Consider the following 18,063-nt stretch of genomic DNA (forward strand, 5'->3'; position numbering starts at 1 on the left):
TTAGTGGAGAACTTCCTCCAAGATGGATTCCGAGTTTCAGCTGTAGTAATCCTTGTCCTTAGGTGATGTTTTTAGAACACGTTAGTGCTACAGATAGTTAGGTCCTCAGCCCACTTAGTGTCTGTATATACTTGACCAGCACTAATAGCGGCCTCACCGGCACCTACACTTGCACACTATGTGCATTTACTATAAAGGTATACACCAGTAGTAACAAGTGGTAACAAGAAGTAACACTGGGTAGTAATGTTCTAGTCCCTCAGCCCACTTAGTGTTTAACAATTGTATATGAAAAGACACTAACAGTGGCCTCACAGGAACTGAATTTGAACTATGTTATTGCACACTATGTGTGCTCACTCGACGTACGTTTCGTTCCACACAGGAACTTTTTCAAGAGTGAAAGTTAACACCTCCTACCTGCTATTTATGGGCAGGGTGATGATACCTGATCCATATTAACTCTTAGGCCTAGATTTGGAGTTCGGCGGTAAAAGGGCTGTTAACGCTCCGCAGGCTTTTTTCTGGCCGCACCATAAATTTAACTCTGGTATCGAGAGTTTAAACAAATGCTGCGTTAGGCTCCAAAAAAGGAGCGTAGAGCATTTTTACCGCAAATGCAACTCTCGATACCAGAGTTGCTTACGGACGCGGCCGGCCTCAAAAACGTGCTCGTGCACGATTCTCCCATAGGAAACAATGGGGCTGTTTGAGCTGAAAAAAAACCTAACACCTGCAAAAAAGCAGCGTTCAGCTCCTAACGCAGCCCCATTGTTTCCTATGTGGAAACACTTCCTACGTCTGCACCTAACACTCTAACATGTACCCCGAGTCTAAACACCCCTAACCTTACACTTATTAACCCCTAATCTGCCGCCCCCGCTATCGCTGACACCTGCATATTATTTTTAACCCCTAATCTGCCGCTCCATAAACCGCCGCAACCTACGTTATCCCTATGTACCCCTAATCTGCTGCCCTAACATCGCCGACCCCTATATTATATTTATTAACCCCTAATCTGCCCCCCTCAACGTCGCCGACACCTGCCTACACTTATTAACTCCTAATCTGCCGAGCGGACCTGAGCGCTACTATAATAAAGTTATTAACCCCTAATCCGCCTCACTAACCCTATCATAAATAGTATTAACCCCTAATCTGCCCTCCCTAACATCGCCGACACCTACCTTCAATTATTAACCCCTAATCTGACGACCGGAGCTCACCGCTATTCTAATAAATGTATTAACCCCTAAAGTTAAGTCTAACCCTAACACTAACGGTGCTCGGACAAAATTCCGACGGACAAAATGCCGAAACACATTCGTCCGTCAGACATATGTCCGATATACACTGCTTCCGACTGCACGCCGAACAGCACAATCACGCAATCACGTAATTGCATAATTGTCATCAGTATAAAAGCGGAAAATTTAAATATATATTGTGGCTACTGAGGTAAAAAAAAACAACACAAACACTTAAATAAATAAATTTAAAAAAAACATCAAATTAAAAAAATGGAGTTCATAAAGACGTGTAAAGGAGGAAGAAAAATGTTATATGAAGGTTATGCATACATTGTAGACAAAAAAAAAGAAAATGTCACATATTGGAGATGTGAAAAAAAAGGTTTTTGTGGAGGAAGGCTAAAAACCATTAATGATATAATTGAAAAAGATGCATCAAATCATTCACATCCACCTAATGCAGCAAGAATTTTATCTATGAAAACAATTGAAAAAATAAAAGAAGTTGCTAAAAATTCAGAGGAAGTAACATCAAGCATAATACAAAATTGCACATCTAATTTCCCCCTTGAAGCAGCAGGAGCTCTACCTAAAAAAGAAACTCTTGCCAGAATGGTACGTCGACATCGAACAACACCAAATGGAAACATTTTAAATGATGATTTAAGAAAAACAACCAGAGGAGAAAATTTCATCATGCACGAAAGTGAAAATTTAATCATTCTGTCTACTAAAAAAAATGTAGATCTTCTTTCAAAAAAACAACACTGGCTCTGTGACGGAACATTTGACTCAGCTCCTTTAGGTTTTCAGTTGTATACAATACATGTTTTAATAGAAGATAACCATACCATACCATTAGTATACTGCATATCAAAAAATAAAAATCAGGAAACTTATAATTTAATTTTTAGTATTATAAAAGAAAAAAATCCAGATATCAATCCTATATCAATTACTGTAGATTTTGAAAGAGCAGCAATAAATTGCATGACAAATTTTTTACAAAATACAATAATTTATGGATGCTTTTTCCATTTTTCCCAATGCCTGTGGAGAAAAATACAATCTTTGGGCTTAAAAATATGGTATAATAATGAAAAAAATGCTCTGATCATAAAATGCTTAGAAGCATTAGCATTTGTGCCAGTGGAAGATGTAGTTGAAACATTTAATGACTTTGTAAAATCAATAGAAAAACAAAACAGTAACATTTTATCTGAATTTTTAAATTATTTTGAAAAAACCTGGATTGGCGAACTACAAGAAGGTACAAGAAGAAAACCTACTTTCGATATTACGATGTGGAACACTTTTGAAAGAACAAAACTAGGGTTACCTAGAACAAACAACTCTCTAGAAGGATGGCACAGAGCATTTGACCAACGAATGTCAATAACCCACCCAAGCATTTGCAGACTAGTTTCAAAAATAAGAAAAGAACAAGCAGAATGGGAGTTAACAATTGAAAAAATTGATTCTGGAGTTGAACTGAGAAAACCCAAAAAAAAATATGAAATCATAAACAACAGGATAATGAAAGTTTTAGAAAAATACAGTGAATACTCAAGATTAGACTTTTTAAAGGCAATAGCACATAATATATAAGATTTACTTAAATAAATCAAGATACATTCGGCCGAGGGCAGATACGATCCAAAATTTTCTGTTACAATCAGTGACTCGGGCGCCGCAACCGCCTCTGGGAACCTATCCATGGGTCCCTACCCTCACGATGTACTTTTAACACATAATATAATTATTATAATTATAATATTATAATTAATATGTTATATATAAGTTGATTTAATTGTCTTTTGTCAGTCCACTATTAAAAATGTTATAAATGTTATATATAAGTTGATTTAATTGTCTTTTGTCAGTCCACTATTAAAAATGTTATAAAACCGTGATTTTTAAGCTTCATTCCCACCCAGCAGCCGGATAAATGTCTTTCGGAATATTGTCCGTCGGACAAATGTCCGTCGGAAAAGCGTCATTCGGATAACAGTCCGGCCACGAACACTAACACCCCCCTAAATTAAATATAATTTTAATCTAACTAAATTAATTAACTCTTATTAAATAACTTATTCCTATTTAAAGCTAAATACTTACCTGTAAAATAAATCCTAATATAGCTACAATATAAATTATAATTATATTATAGCTATTTTAGGATTAATATTTATTTTACAGGCAACTTGGTATTTATTTTAACTAGGTACAATAGCTATTAAATAGTTAAGAACTATTTAATAGCTACCTAGTTAAAATAATAACAAATTTACCTGTAAAATAAATCCTAACCTAAGATATAATTAAACCTAACACTACCCTATCAATAAATTAATTAAATAAACTACCTACAATTACCTACAATTAACCTAACACTACACTATCAATAAATTAATTAAACACAATTGCTACAAATAAATACAATTAAATAAACTAGCTAAAGTACAAAAAATAAAAAAGAACTAAGTTACAAAAAATAATAAAATATTTACAAACATAAGAAAAATATTACAACAATTTTAAACTAATTACACCTACTCTAAGCCCCCTAATAAAATAACAAAGCCCCCCAAAATAAAAAATTCCCTACCCTATTCTAAATTAAACAAGTTACAAGCTCTTTTACCTTACCAGCCCTGAACAGGGCCCTTTGCGGGGCATGCCCCAAGGATTTCAGCTCTTTTGCCTGTAAAAAAAAAAACATACCATACCCCCCCCAACATTACAACCCACCACCCACATACCCCTAATCTAACCCAAACCCCCCTTAAATAAACCTAACACTAAGCCCCTGAAGATCTTCCTACCTTGTCTTCACCATACCAGGTTCACCGATCCGTCCTGGCTCCAACATCTTCATCCAACCCAAGCGGGGGTTGGCGATCCATCATCCGGTGCTGAAGAGGTCCAGAAGAGGCTCCAAAGTCTTCCTCCTATCCGGCAAGAAGAGGACATCCGGACCGGCAAACATCTTCTCCAAGCGGCATCTTCAATCTTCTTCCATCCGGTGCGGAGCGGGTCCATCTTGAAGCAGGCGACGCGGATCCATCCTCTTCTTCCGTTGTCTCCCGACGAATGACGGTTCCTTTAAGGGACGTCATCCAAGATGGCGTCCCTCGAATTCCGATTGGCTGATAGGATTCTATCAGCCAATCGGAATTAAGGTAGGAATTTTCTGATTGGCTGATGGAATCAGCCAATCAGAATCAAGTTCAATCCGATTGGCTGATCCAATCAGCCAATCAGATTGAGCTTGCATTCTATTGGCTGATCGGAACAGCCAATAGAATGCGAGCTCAATCTGATTGGCTGATTGGATCAGCCAATCGGATTGAACTTGATTCTGATTGGCTGATTCCATCAGCCAATCAGAAAATTCCTACCTTAATTCCGATTGGCTGATAGAATCCTATCAGCCAATCGGAATTCGAGGGACGCCATCTTGGATGACGTCCCTTAAAGGAACCGTCATTCGTCGGGAGACAACGGAAGAAGAGGATGGATCTGCGTCGCCTGCTTCAAGATGGACCCGCTCCACACCGGATGGAAGAAGATTGAAGATGCCGCTTGGAGAAGATGTTTGCCGGTCCGGATGTCCTCTTCTTGCCGGATAGGAGGAAGACTTTGGAGCCTCTTCTGGACCTCTTCAGCACCGGATGATGGATCGCCAACCCCCGCTTGGGTTGGATGAAGATGTTGGAGCCAGGACGGATCGGTGAACCTGGTATGGTGAAGACAAGGTAGGAAGATCTTCAGGGGCTTAGTGTTAGGTTTATTTAAGGGGGGTTTGGGTTAGATTAGGGGTATGTGGGTGGTGGGTTGTAATGTTGGGGGGGGGGGGTATGGTATGTTTTTTTTTTACAGGCAAAAGAGCTGAAATCCTTGGGGCATGCCCCGCAAAGGGCCCTGTTCAGGGCTGGTAAGGTAAAAGAGCTTGTAACTTGTTTAATTTAGAATAGGGTAGGGAATTTTTTATTTTGGGGGGCTTTGTTATTTTATTAGGGGGCTTAGAGTAGGTGTAATTAGTTTAAAATTGTTGTAATATTTTTCTTATGTTTGTAAATATTTTATTATTTTTTGTAACTTAGTTCTTTTTTATTTTTTGTACTTTAGCTAGTTTATTCAATTGTATTTATTTGTAGCAATTGTGTTTAATTAATTTATTGATAGTGTAGTGTTAGGTTAATTGTAGGTAATTGTAGGTAGTTTATTTAATTAATTTATTGATAGGGTAGTGTTAGGTTTAATTATATCTTAGGTTAGGATTTATTTTACAGGTAAATTTGTTATTATTTTAACTAGGTAGCTATTAAATAGTTCTTAACTATTTAATAGCTATTGTACCTAGTTAAAATAAATACCAAGTTGCCTGTAAAATAAATATTAATCCTAAAATAGCTATAATATAATTATAATTTATATTGTAGCTATATTAGGATTTATTTTACAGGTATTTAGCTTTAAATAGGAATCATTTATTTAATAATAGTTAATTTATTTCGTTAGATTAAAATTATATTTAATTTAGGGGGGGTGTTAGTGTTAGGGTTAGACTTAGCTTTAGGGGTTAATCAATTTATTAGAATAGCGGTGAGCTCCGGTCGTCAGATTAGGGGTTAATAATTGAAGTTAGGTGTTGGCGATGTTAGGGAGGGCAGATTAGGGGTTAATACTATTTATGATAGGGTTAGTGAGGCGGGTTAGGGGTTAATAACTTTATTATAGTAGCGCTCAGGTCCGCTCGGCAGATTAGGGGTTAATAAGTGTAGGCAGGTGTCGGCGACGTTGAGGGGGGCAGATTAGGGGTTAATAAATATAATATAGGGGTCGGCGGTGTTAGGGGTAGCAGATTAGGGGTACATAGGGATAACGTAGGTGGCGGCGCTTTGCGGTCGGAAGATTAGGGGTTAATTATTTTAAGTAGCTGGCGGCGACGTTGTGGGGGGCAGGTTAAGGGTTAATAAATGTAATACAGGGGTCGGCGGGGTTAGGGGCAGCAGATTAGGGGTACATAAGTATAACGTAGGTGGCGGTCGGCAGATTAGGGGTTAAAAATTTTATTCGAGTGGCGGCGATGTGGGGGGAGCTCGGTTTAGGGGTACATAGGTAGTTTATGGGTGTTAGTGTACTTTAGGGTACAGTAGTTAAGAGCTTTATGAACCGGCGTTAGCCAGAATGCTCTTAACTCCTGCTATTTTCAGGCGCCTGGAGTTTTGTCGTTAGAGCTCTAACGCTCACTTCAGAAACGACTCTAAATACCGGCGTTAGAAAGATCCCATTGAAAAGATAGGATACGCAAATGGCGTAGGGGGATCTGCGGTATGGAAAAGTCGCGGCTGAAAAGTGAGCGTTAGACCCTTTAATCACTGACTCCAAATACCAGCGGGCGGCCAAAACCAGCGTTAGGAGCCTCTAACGCTGGTTTTGACGGCTACCGCCGAACTCCAAATCTAGGCCTAAGTGTTCCAAAAGGGCTCATATAAGTGCAGTAGAGAATTTGATCATCATAGGTTCACATGTAAGTTGACTATAATGATACATATTTAAATAACAATATATACTGTGCTAAAAAGATATAAAACATTATGTATCTAAATAAATATTAGAAATATAAATACATAATTATGTTAAAAATTCATACTCTCACATCTCATACATAGAAATAACAAATACTAAAAGGGCTTACCTCTATTTTTAAAGCTTCATAATTACTGACATATGTAGATATTCCTTGTTCTAAGCATTAATCTATTGAATAAAAAGGTTTAAAACATAATAACACACTAAGATTCAGACAAAATAACTGTGACACTTAAGTACTATTATGTCAAGAAGGCTTGGATATCTAAATCGATATTTAATCCCTGGGGATACAGACAATCTAATTTTTTGATCCAAAAAGTCTCACGTTGGCGCAACTTCAGCAGTCTGTTGGTATCCCATACATTCGGAGGGATCCATTCTATAATTTTAATTTCCAGACATTTTGGATCACTGTTATGGACTAGCTTATAGTGCTGCGAGACACTATGTGTTTCTAGACCTTTTTCTATATTATTCAAATGTTCCCTAAAGCGATATTTTATCTTTCTTTTTGTCCTTCCCACATAGATAAAATTACACTTACACTTCAGATGGTATACCACATGTGTGCACACTTGTATTATGCCCAGCAGTGAAGGGGTTAATTAGGTAGCTTGTAGGGTTAATTTTATCTTTAGTGTAGAGATCAGCCTCAGACCTGACACATCCCACCTCCTGACCCCTCTCAAACAGCTCTCTTACCTCTCCCATCCCCAAAGGTCACCCCCATATTAAGTACTGGCAGAAAGTCTGCCTGTGTAAAATAAGTTTATTTATTTATTTTTATATATATATTTTCTGCAGGGTAGTATCCCCCCTTAACTCCCTGACCCCCCTCTACCTATTTGCGGCCCTCTTGGGTACTGGCAGCTGTCTATCTGCCAGTACCCAGTTTGCTAGAACCATAAGGTACAAAATCCTGTGGTGATTTACGCTGCCATGATGTATTCTAGCATTGGCTGCAGACACATTCACAGTTAATTCTGTGCTAAAATAAGCGCAAAGCACAACAGAGCACTATGGTAAAGCAGAGGAAAACACAAGAGGCACATTCAGGGAGAGGTTCAGTTCCAAGCCTCAATGAACAGGCCAGATTATAGAAGGATGTGGGCAGCTTGATTTAGTGTAAAGAATTATACTTGTCCCACACTCTCTAGAGACCAAAAAGCAAATTCTGTAACCTGGAGGTTTTTAAATTGCTGTAAGTTGCATTAACCGGCTAATTGATTTGCATGTTATATCATTTGTTTTTTTGGCCTCTCTAGGGAACATGGGGTAAGCACAATTTACAAAAGCAAGAGGTGTTTAATGTCCCTAAGTATTTGTATTCTAGGGGTTGTCAGCAGCTCAACTGTTGTATAAGTCTCAATTATACTATTAGAGTTCCCAGAGGATAGAAGGTGAGAACCCCTATTCTAGGCCATAAAATGTGGGCTGCACAAAAAGTTAACCACCATGCCTTCCATCACCTTTTCCTGTTTTTTAAACAATCCTTCCTCTATGTAGAGCATCAGGCATGTGATTAAGATCACTACTTTGCACATTTAGGGCAGCTGGTTTCTTTGGGGTTTATTTTCAAGCCCTTCCAACCTTGCAGTTCCCGCTTCCATATTACGTTCTATGGGAAGATCACATTCATCTATGTGTGATTTTAATAACCATTGTTGGTGCATTAATTTTGTAAACATTACTATCTCTCGCTATATATATATATATGTGTGTTCATAGTAGTATTGGAATTGATTTGCCATTTCAGAGCAATCCTGAGATAAAGCCCTTGGATCCTCTCTCTCACTGGTTTTCAAATCCGTCCTCAGAACCCCCCCCCCTAACAGGCACATTTTGTGGATATCTGAACTGGAGCACAGGTAATATGATCAGCTAGTTAGTAAACATGGTTATTTTACCTGCTCTCATCCAAGGGAATCCCAAAAACCTGGCCTGTTAGGGAGGCCTCAGGACAGGTTTGAAAAGCAGTGCTCTGCCACCACAGAAGACCCACAGGGTCTACACAAAGCATGAGACACAAGCTCAGTTTCATTATTGGGCAGTCAGTTGAGCTGGCAGATTAGTACAGCCTGGTGCTACAGCCAAAGTTAAAAAAGGGCTTTAAAGAAGGGACAGGAAATACTGCATCTAATGAAGTGCCAGTAGGAATGCAAAAATGTCCACATGGTCTGCCTGCAATCATATACCTGAAAGTTATCTTTAAAAAGGGACAGTTTACTCCAGAATGTTTAGGTTTTAAAAAAAAAAAGATAATCCATTTATTACCCATTACTCAGTTTTGCATAATGAACACTTTTTAACCTCTCTGATTACCTTGTATCTAAGCCTCTGCAGACTGCCATTTTTCAGTTCTTTTGACAGATTTATATTTTAACCAGTGTTGTCATAAATAACTCGACAGAAGTGAGCACAATGTTATCTATATGGCACACATGAACTGACACAGTCTGTGAAAACTATCAAAACTCACTGAGAAAAGGAGGCAGCCTTCAATGGATTAGAGATTAGCATATGAGCTTATCTAGGTTTAGCTTTTAACCCTTTCGTATCAGGGCTAAAGTGTCTACATCAAAACAACTGTTCCGATGTAGACAATTTGAAACCACACGATCGCGAGATTTCAATTATTGGATCGAGTCTGGTGGGCGTCCCTTCAACCCTAGGAACACCCTACAGAACGCGATCAAATCCTGACAGCACAGGCTTCAGGACAGCCGTTAGCTATGACTTTCTATTCCGTCATAACGGCTTTAAAGCCCAGTCTAATTATGACGGAATAGAATGGCATAATGGCTTTAAAAGGTTAGCAAAGAATGCCAAAAAACAAAGCAAATTTGATGATAAAAGTAAACTTGAACATTGTATGATCTATCTGAATCATGAATGTTGAATTGACTAGACTGTCTCTTAAAGCATTGCTGAAAAAGTTGCCTTTTAACTAAATATTTAAATCTCAGCCTGTTTGTGGTTGGACACTCATAAAATACCCAGACATTGACAATATTGTATAGGTGCGTCAGTAAGAAATAGGGAGATAAATGTGGAATATACATACAGGAGTAAAATGTGAACAATTTGACAATTCAGTACAGAGCACCTACTCTGTTCTTTTAGTATCCTTTATTTTAAAACATACAGAGGCAGAAGTGCACTACTTGGCTCACCTGATGTTTTCTGTTAACTACCTTTAATGCATTGCTGCGCCTTCAGAACTTTAATTAGAGCAAGCCAGTTTCAACTAGAAACACTGTTTAAAGGCAGAGTTTAATGTATATTTGCCTTTGAGGTAAATTAAAAATGTTATTGCTGCGTCTTTTTTTATTCCCCTTTCTTACCAACAACCATGTTAATGTTCACTGATGTAGTGTGTTATCCAGGTGCAGCATGTACCAGTCTGAGTTTTATTTTAAATCTAACCTAAACAGTAAACAATCTATACATAATGTCCCACAGGGGAACTCCATTTTGTACACCATACCCCATGAGCAGTTCAAAGAAAACCCAGATATATTTTCTGGATCAGGTTTAAATCAGCTTACAAATAAGATACGATTGTTTGAAGTTTCCCTGAAGCAGTTGTGACTGCACTAAACAGAAATAGCCCCAGAACAACTATAACAAATAAAGTTCCTAACAAATTGTCACAGCATTAACATGAATATTAGTAATTGTGTACAGATGTGTGATTCCAAGTAACACAAAATAATGAAACAAAATATAATTTACATAATTGTTTTAATATTTTACATAAAAACTGTATATACATATTTTAAGTTCTGCCTGTAAACATGTTCAAAACAATCTCTATACCACTGTTAGCTTGTTTTCAAATTATTTTAGTACCACCGTTTAAAAATTAGATCTGCCTCCCCCCATAAAAAGACATTTGAAGCAATGGAAAGATAGATAAAGAACCCTCCATAAAACATCTGCAAAACAAAATGAATTACCTAAATCTCAAAATCAATGTTTAAATGTTATAAGATGCAGTGGTATTAATACTGCGCCCAGGTCTTGGAGGGGTGGGGGGAAGGACACCAAACACCACCATTAGAGCTTACACATAGTGTTTGAATCTTAGTGTTTTTATGCAGATGGCAAGTGCATGGAGTGTTGAAGTGTGCAAAATCGTTTTCATAAGAAAACATAAATAAAAAAGACCTTAATGAAAACATGAGCTACAGAAGGCAAGAGATTTTTTTAAATCATTTTTTTCTAGGGATACTAGGTACAGTAGCCCTAAACAATTATGTACATAGTCATATTTACACATTTATAAACATTCAAAAGATCCTGTATTTGTAGGGCAAATGCAACTCCTCAATAGTCAGTTTTCCTTTTGGCAATGTAGTGGTTAACACTTCAAATAGGCATGTGGTTTACTTTGAGCCTACCACACCAATACCTATTAAAATAAAGAGTAGTGGGATGCTCCTGAGATCTACACAGCATGTAGTGTTTTGAAAAGCAATGAGTTTTTAGGAGAACAAAGGCCACTCAAGTTGAGAAGTCCTATGCAAATGCACAACCCTTCCCACACAGTATGTGTCCGTAGAAATAACAAGATTAAACTTGTCTGTACAAGAAAATACTGAAGCTGGTTCTGAAGAAGGGAATGCAGTAGAGAGAAAAATGTAAAGTCAACTGGACAGGTCTTGACCCATTAGAACAATTAAGTCCCACTTCATGGTCCCTTAGGCCAAGAGTCTGGTCACGTGGTGAGAATCCAACTCCCGGGCACCAATACTGAACAGGGGGTGCCAGACTCTTGTTTTCTGGAACCCTTTCCCCAGCTGAAGGCGATGGGGTAGATAATTTAGTGAGCCAAGTCCGCAGGAGGCGGTTATTATAGCAGTTTGCAGCAGCTCATACACTCACCACTGGGGCCATGTCTCTTCTGCAGCGCCGCCCTAGTGGCGGTCTCAAACACTTCTCTCACACCGTCCTTTGTTTTAGCCGAGCACTCTAGGTACTCGTAGGCAGAGATCCTAATGGCCATAGCCCGGCCATCTTCTGCCCTCACCGGCTCCTGCTTCATGCGGGCAAGTTCGTTCCTGATGTGCTCGTCGTTTCGAAGGTCTTTCTTGTTGGCTACCAGGATAATGGGTACGTTAGGACAGAAGTGCTTGACCTCGGGCACCCATTTCTCAGGGATGTTCTCCAGAGAGTCCGGGCTGTCCACTGAAAAGCACATGAGGATGACGTCCGTGTCTGGGTATGAGAGAGGCCGCAGACGATCGTAGTCCTCCTGCCCTGCGGTATCCCACAGGGCCAGCTCCACCTGCTTGCCATCCACCTCGATGTCCGCCACGTAGTTCTCGAACACGGTGGGCACATAGACCTCGGGGAACTCGTCCTTGCTGAAGACTATGAGCAGGCACGTTTTGCCACATGCCCCGTCCCCTACCACCACCAGCTTCTTGCGGATCGCTGCCATAGCCACTTTGGTGCCGGACGAGTAGGAGCTGCGAGAGGCTCCTGTGCGCTGTCTCAGCTTGCCTATGGTGTCAGGCTGAAGGGATAACCAGCTAGGGCGGCAACAAAGGGGGGTGTAACAGGAGCACGGACTCCGACTCAGGTCCAACGGGCTGCACCAGGAAGGGCGAATAGTTCGGCTCAGTTAGCTGGATACGGCGGGATGCACCTCAGGAAGCAGCTGACACGCACGAGGGGTCTCGGGTTAAGCAGTGTCCGAGTCTTTAGTTGATTCCCCTGCCTGCAGCGGTTACAGCTAATGATAATACGGTGCGTGCGGTCTGTGGAGCTGTAGGGATCCGTGTCACTTTCACTCGCTACTCTGCGGCCTCGTTAGCTCACTCACAGCCACGCTGTGCTCTCACTATTTAAAGGGACAGCCAGCTTTCTTAATATAGCCAGCCAATAGCGAGGCGGAGATGACGTTATGCTCATGGAAAGCGCCAGATGATTGGAGGACAAAGCGAGGGGCGGTGCGTAGCCTAAAGCAGCTGACAAGATGACAAGGACAGATTTCTTCCCTTTAGCGTCCCTGGGAAAAGAGGGGGTGGGCGTCGCCTACTGAGGGCAAGTGCTATAGGGAGGTTGCTGGGACCTAATATAGTATATACAGTCAGACAGAGCAGATCCCAACTGTGACTGAAAGCAATTCCACGCTTTTTATACAGCTGTTATCAATTTCATAATCCTTGAATAGTGAGACATTTACTTTACTGTAAAGCTATTGAATCGATAGTACAACACAAGGGAATCCAAAACAATAATCTCACTAATGTTAGTTACTACAACATTTACTATAAAGAGTCTAATGGAATCTGTGGGCAGATAACTACTGCTTTTATGTGTCCTCAAGGAAATGATACAATTATATCAACAAAATAAAAATACTTTGGTGACAATAAATGTGATACAATCCTAAAACAAATGTGAAAATATACTTTGTGTATGACACAATCAGTTGTTATTCCTTCATTATTTTATGGATGTTTCAGTGAGTATTCATGTTTTTTTTGTATGTAGATTGTAAGCTCTTGCATAATTTGTTTAGGCCCTTATGTATCTATTTTTTATTTGTTTATAATGAATCAGCATCATTGTTTACTATTCATACCCAGTATTACTGCATTTTGTGGCACTTAACAAATAAATGAGAATAAGCAAACTATTATCTTGGTTGATATATAGCAGTTAAAATTCATATAGATAGTGATAAAATATGCAACTATGACTCTAAAGAGATGACAGTTTTACTTTGAATACTATAGGGAAATATGATCACTATATACGTTTATGTTCCAGTCATCTGGTGTTATTGTGGTGCTAACTATATTCACACATTCTTCCTATTATAGCCTAGCTTGTATAAAATAATAATAATAAATCACTTTTAATTTTGCATAAAGCTCACTCACAATTCCTTTTCACCTGTACAAGAGATTAAATAATACCTGGAATTTATACATACACCTAAACTGTTCTCTCATATACATGCACTATATATAGAGAAGTTTATGTTGAAGAAAAACCAGTATGTATATTGGCTAATATTTATATTTTTTAGGGGAATCCCTTTACAGTGCTGATTAATCCCCAGCCCATAACAGCCTCTACACTAGTGCTGCTTACAGTCTCTATTATTATTGGTAAAGCCCTGAGTGTTCCCTGCTCTCATTTCTCCTTCCTGTACTTCCCTGCTGTGTTTGCTGAAGCGCTTCCTTCTTTCCTGTTTAAGGCTGGTTATGCAGCTGCAGTGAATCATCATCCCAGACAGAGCAGTTTGTTTTGTCCCTGGCTGCTGTGTGGTGTAATGAACTGGTTGCATGTTACTGGGCTACAACATTAGTTATCAACACAAACTCAACATGCAAAGAAAGCAGGAAAACCCTGTTTATTATTCAAATTAAAAATAACATCCTTTATACAGGTTTTGCAATTTTATATTTATATATCTTAATCTAAAATCAGATTAGGCCAATTAGTAGAGAGAAAAAAAACCTGCCCTACATAAAGTATAGACCTATTTATTTGAAACACAGATATATAGATTTTGCAATCAGATAAGAACTATACGGTACATACAATCTGTCCATATACCCTTATAATACGTAAGATTACTGGGAATAGTAATAGATAGAGCATTTTATTACAGCAATAAGCAGGGCACAGCCAATGAGCCAACCCTGAGTGGCATACTTACGTAGATGCCAGTCTGTTCAGAAGTGTGTTAAAGGGACAGCCTAGTCAAAATGAAACTTTCATCATTCCGATAGGGCATGTGATTTTAACCCTTTCGTGACAGAGTTAAAGTGCCTACATCGGAACAACTGTTCCGATGTAGACAAATTGAAACTACGCGATCATGCATACGATCGCGAGATTTCAATTATTGGATCGCATCTGGGGGGCGTCCCTACAATCCTAGGAACGCCCTCCAGACCGCGATTAAATCCTTGAAGCACAGAAGGCTTCAGGACAGCCGTTAGTTATGACGTTATATTCCGTCATAACGGCTTTAAAGCCCAGTCTAATTATGACGGAATAGAACGTCATAACGGCTTTAAAAGGTTAAACAACTTTCCAACTTATGTTTACCACCAAATCTGATTTGTTCTTTTGTTTTGCTGATTTCTAAACCCTTGAAAGCCACCTCTTATCTCCGTGCTTTTGACAGTTTTTCACAACTAGACAGCGCTAGTTCATGTGTGCTATATGGATAACATTGTGCTCACTCTTGTGTAGTTATTTATGAGTCAGCACTGGTTGGCTAAAATGCAAGTCTGTCAAAAGAACTGAAATAAGGTGGCAGTCTGCAGAGGCTTAGATACAAGGTAATCACAGAAGTAAAAAGTATATTAATATAACAGTGTTGGTTATGCAAAACTGGGGAATGGGTAATAAAGGTATTATCTTTTTTTTTTTTTTAAAAAAAAAACAATAAACATTTTTTATGTAGAATGTTTCTTTACGCAGCACAGAGGGTTTTTAGATAATTATTATGTCCCTTTAATAATTCTTAGGATAGCTTCATGCATATCCCAATTATTCTTCAATTCCCCTAACAGTATTTGTCCTTACCACCACTACTGGAAGTCTATGCCATGAATAAACCACCCTCTCTATAAAGAAGTGCTTCTACAAATTACTCCTGAACCTGCCACCATCTGGAAATAATGTCCCCTTGTTATGGTGTTTCTCTACTTGTGAAATAAAACAATTTAATCTTGAAACATTTCCTCATAACCTGGCACCTATCTACATGAATGCATAAAGTTACCCTCACATTAGAACTAACAAGTAACAGCTTGTATAGACAAAGAAATAACTAACCTTTGTATCATATTGCAGATCAGACATCCTTGTTTCCTAAGATTCTGGGATGGGTTTTTATTGCTAAAAAAAGGTGCAGAAAACATTCTACAAAACCGTTCCCTAATAACTTAACCATCAAATTTTTTGTTTAATGTTCTCCATTAGGAGCGTGCACATGATTTAAGCACTATATGGCAACAGTGTTTGCAATCATTTTTGTAATAATGTTATACATATAGCGCTCAACAACTGCACACTGCTAAGCCTACCTCAGTATGCTCTCATGGAAAGGCATTAAAGGGACACTGAACCCAAATTTTTTTCTTTTGTGATTCAGATAGAGCATGACATTTTAAGCAACTTTCTAATTTACTCATATTATCAAATTTTCTTTATTCTCTTGGTATCTTTATTTGAAATGCAAGAATGTATGTTTAGATGCCGGCCCATTTTTGGTGAACAACCTGGTTTGTCCTTGCTGATTGGTGGATAAATTTATCCACCAATAAAAAGTGCTGTCCAGAGTTATGAACCAAGAAAAAAGCTTAGATGCCTTCTTTTTGAAATAAAGATAGCAAGAGAACGAAGAAAAATTGATAATAGGAGTAAATTAGAAAGTTGCTTAAAATTGCATGCTCTATCTGAATCACGAAAGAAAAAGTGTCCCTTTAAGCTTTAACAGTGGATACCAAGAGAAAAACAGGTACATTTTGATAATAAAAAGTGCATTAGATTATATGCTCTCTATTGAGCAGGCCCTGTATCCCTTCTGCCCCAGTCTACCTTCATTTATTGTATCATCTATATAGCACCATAAAGGTAAATCTTATAAGATAATAGCAATTTTTTTTTTGTTTGCTCTCTCTGAATAAGGAAACTTCTATGTCCTTTGTTTAGACTGCAGTACTACTTGGGTTTGATGACATCTAGTGGTTGTTGTCAGTAAAACATTCTCACAGTGATAAAAAAAATAAATACAATTCTACAGCTCTCAATCTTAACAAAATGTATTTTTAACTATATTGATGCAGAAAAAATAAATGCATGGATCCAAGCAAATGTTATTGTTAGTGCAGAGCCTGGATATAATTTCTTGATAATATATGTTTTCCTTGACACTCCCTGTTTTTTTCTTCTTCAGCTTCTCTCTCATAATAAATAAAACTTTCTTTCCAGCTACTCTTTAATATCCAAAATTACACTGTAGAACTTTTTTTCAAATCAGGCCAGTCACATGGTTTGCTTGTATATTATACTTTACAAATGGTCGGTGTAAACCATGTGACTGGCCTGATTTGAAACCAAAGTTCTACAGTCTCGAAACACTAGAATTTGTAGCTACATTACCCCAACTATTGTAGACCTGCGCATAGCACAGCGCAAGTTGGACTACTGATATATATTTAATTTGCTAGAATCTTTACTCTTAAAATATTTCCTACTGCCTTTACCAGCATTTGTCCCAGCTTGTGACAGTAAAAACAGTAAACTTGTTCGCAGCAGAAAAAATCGTTTCGGATTGATTCGGATGTTTTCGAATTTCATTTTCAGATCAATTTGAATACGGATACATTCAAATGCATTCGTTTAGATTCATTCAGATTAATTCGGATTCTAATCAATTTGCATGTATTCGCTTTGGATTCGATTCGTAAATTCGGAAGTTCGGTATGTGTTAGGTGGGATGTGCTGTGTATTAGACTAGTATTATGTACTGTAATATTAGGTGTAACCCATAGCAGAGTGATATAACCTAATATACTGTACAATACTAGTGTAATTGTGATTAGTCAATGGCCATTCGAATGTGACAAATAAATCCGAATTAATTCTGATTTATTCAATAGTTTCATTGCTACGGTAATTCGGAAAGTCGAATCGATCCGAAGCTCCGAATTTGACAAATTCGTCCGAATTTAAATTTTGAACGAAACGAAACGCACATATCTAAAAAACAGTAGGTACACTTTTTATGAGAGGCTGGGGGCCTCAGGGGACACGTGCCAGTTACCACCTACAGCTCCTAGTTTTAAATATTTAAAAATATTTATTGCTCTGCTTTCAATGAAATATGATGGGAAAAATTTCACACAAAATATTTTTTGATCAAGAATTGTAGAAAGTATTGGCGGTCAAGTGGTTATAAGGAAAACGCAAAAATACAACAGAATTCACAACAGAATGGGTGTTTTTTATCTTGAATTTTTATATAAAATACTGTATTTTTTATTTAATGTATAAATCATTTTTACAAACAAAAACGTTTTACAGTTGATACCTTTGTAGGCTCACTTATAGGGTATACAATGGTCTGATTTACTGCCCCAGATCAGTGTCCTTAAAACTTACAGTTGTATTTCCTATCAAATAACCATAAAAGTATTACATGCACATCACTTTTGTTTTTACTTATTTA

The 18,063-nt window shown here is 38.1% G+C and overlaps 1 protein-coding gene across 1 annotated transcript; it reads right to left on the bottom strand.

The window, feature by feature from the left end:
* Positions 1-10,581: 10,581 nt before the first annotated feature.
* On the bottom strand, positions 10,582-12,696 carry RHOB (ras homolog family member B). Its single transcript, XM_053709644.1, has one exon. The coding sequence runs from the start codon at positions 12,298-12,300 to the stop codon at positions 11,710-11,712; it is 591 nt and encodes a 196-aa protein (XP_053565619.1). The 5' UTR covers positions 12,301-12,696; the 3' UTR covers positions 10,582-11,709.
* Between the last annotated feature and the right edge of the window lie 5,367 nt (positions 12,697-18,063).

This window comes from Bombina bombina, chromosome 4 (assembly GCF_027579735.1).
Source record: "Bombina bombina isolate aBomBom1 chromosome 4, aBomBom1.pri, whole genome shotgun sequence".
In the NCBI taxonomy this organism is placed as follows: Eukaryota; Metazoa; Chordata; class Amphibia; order Anura; family Bombinatoridae; genus Bombina; species Bombina bombina.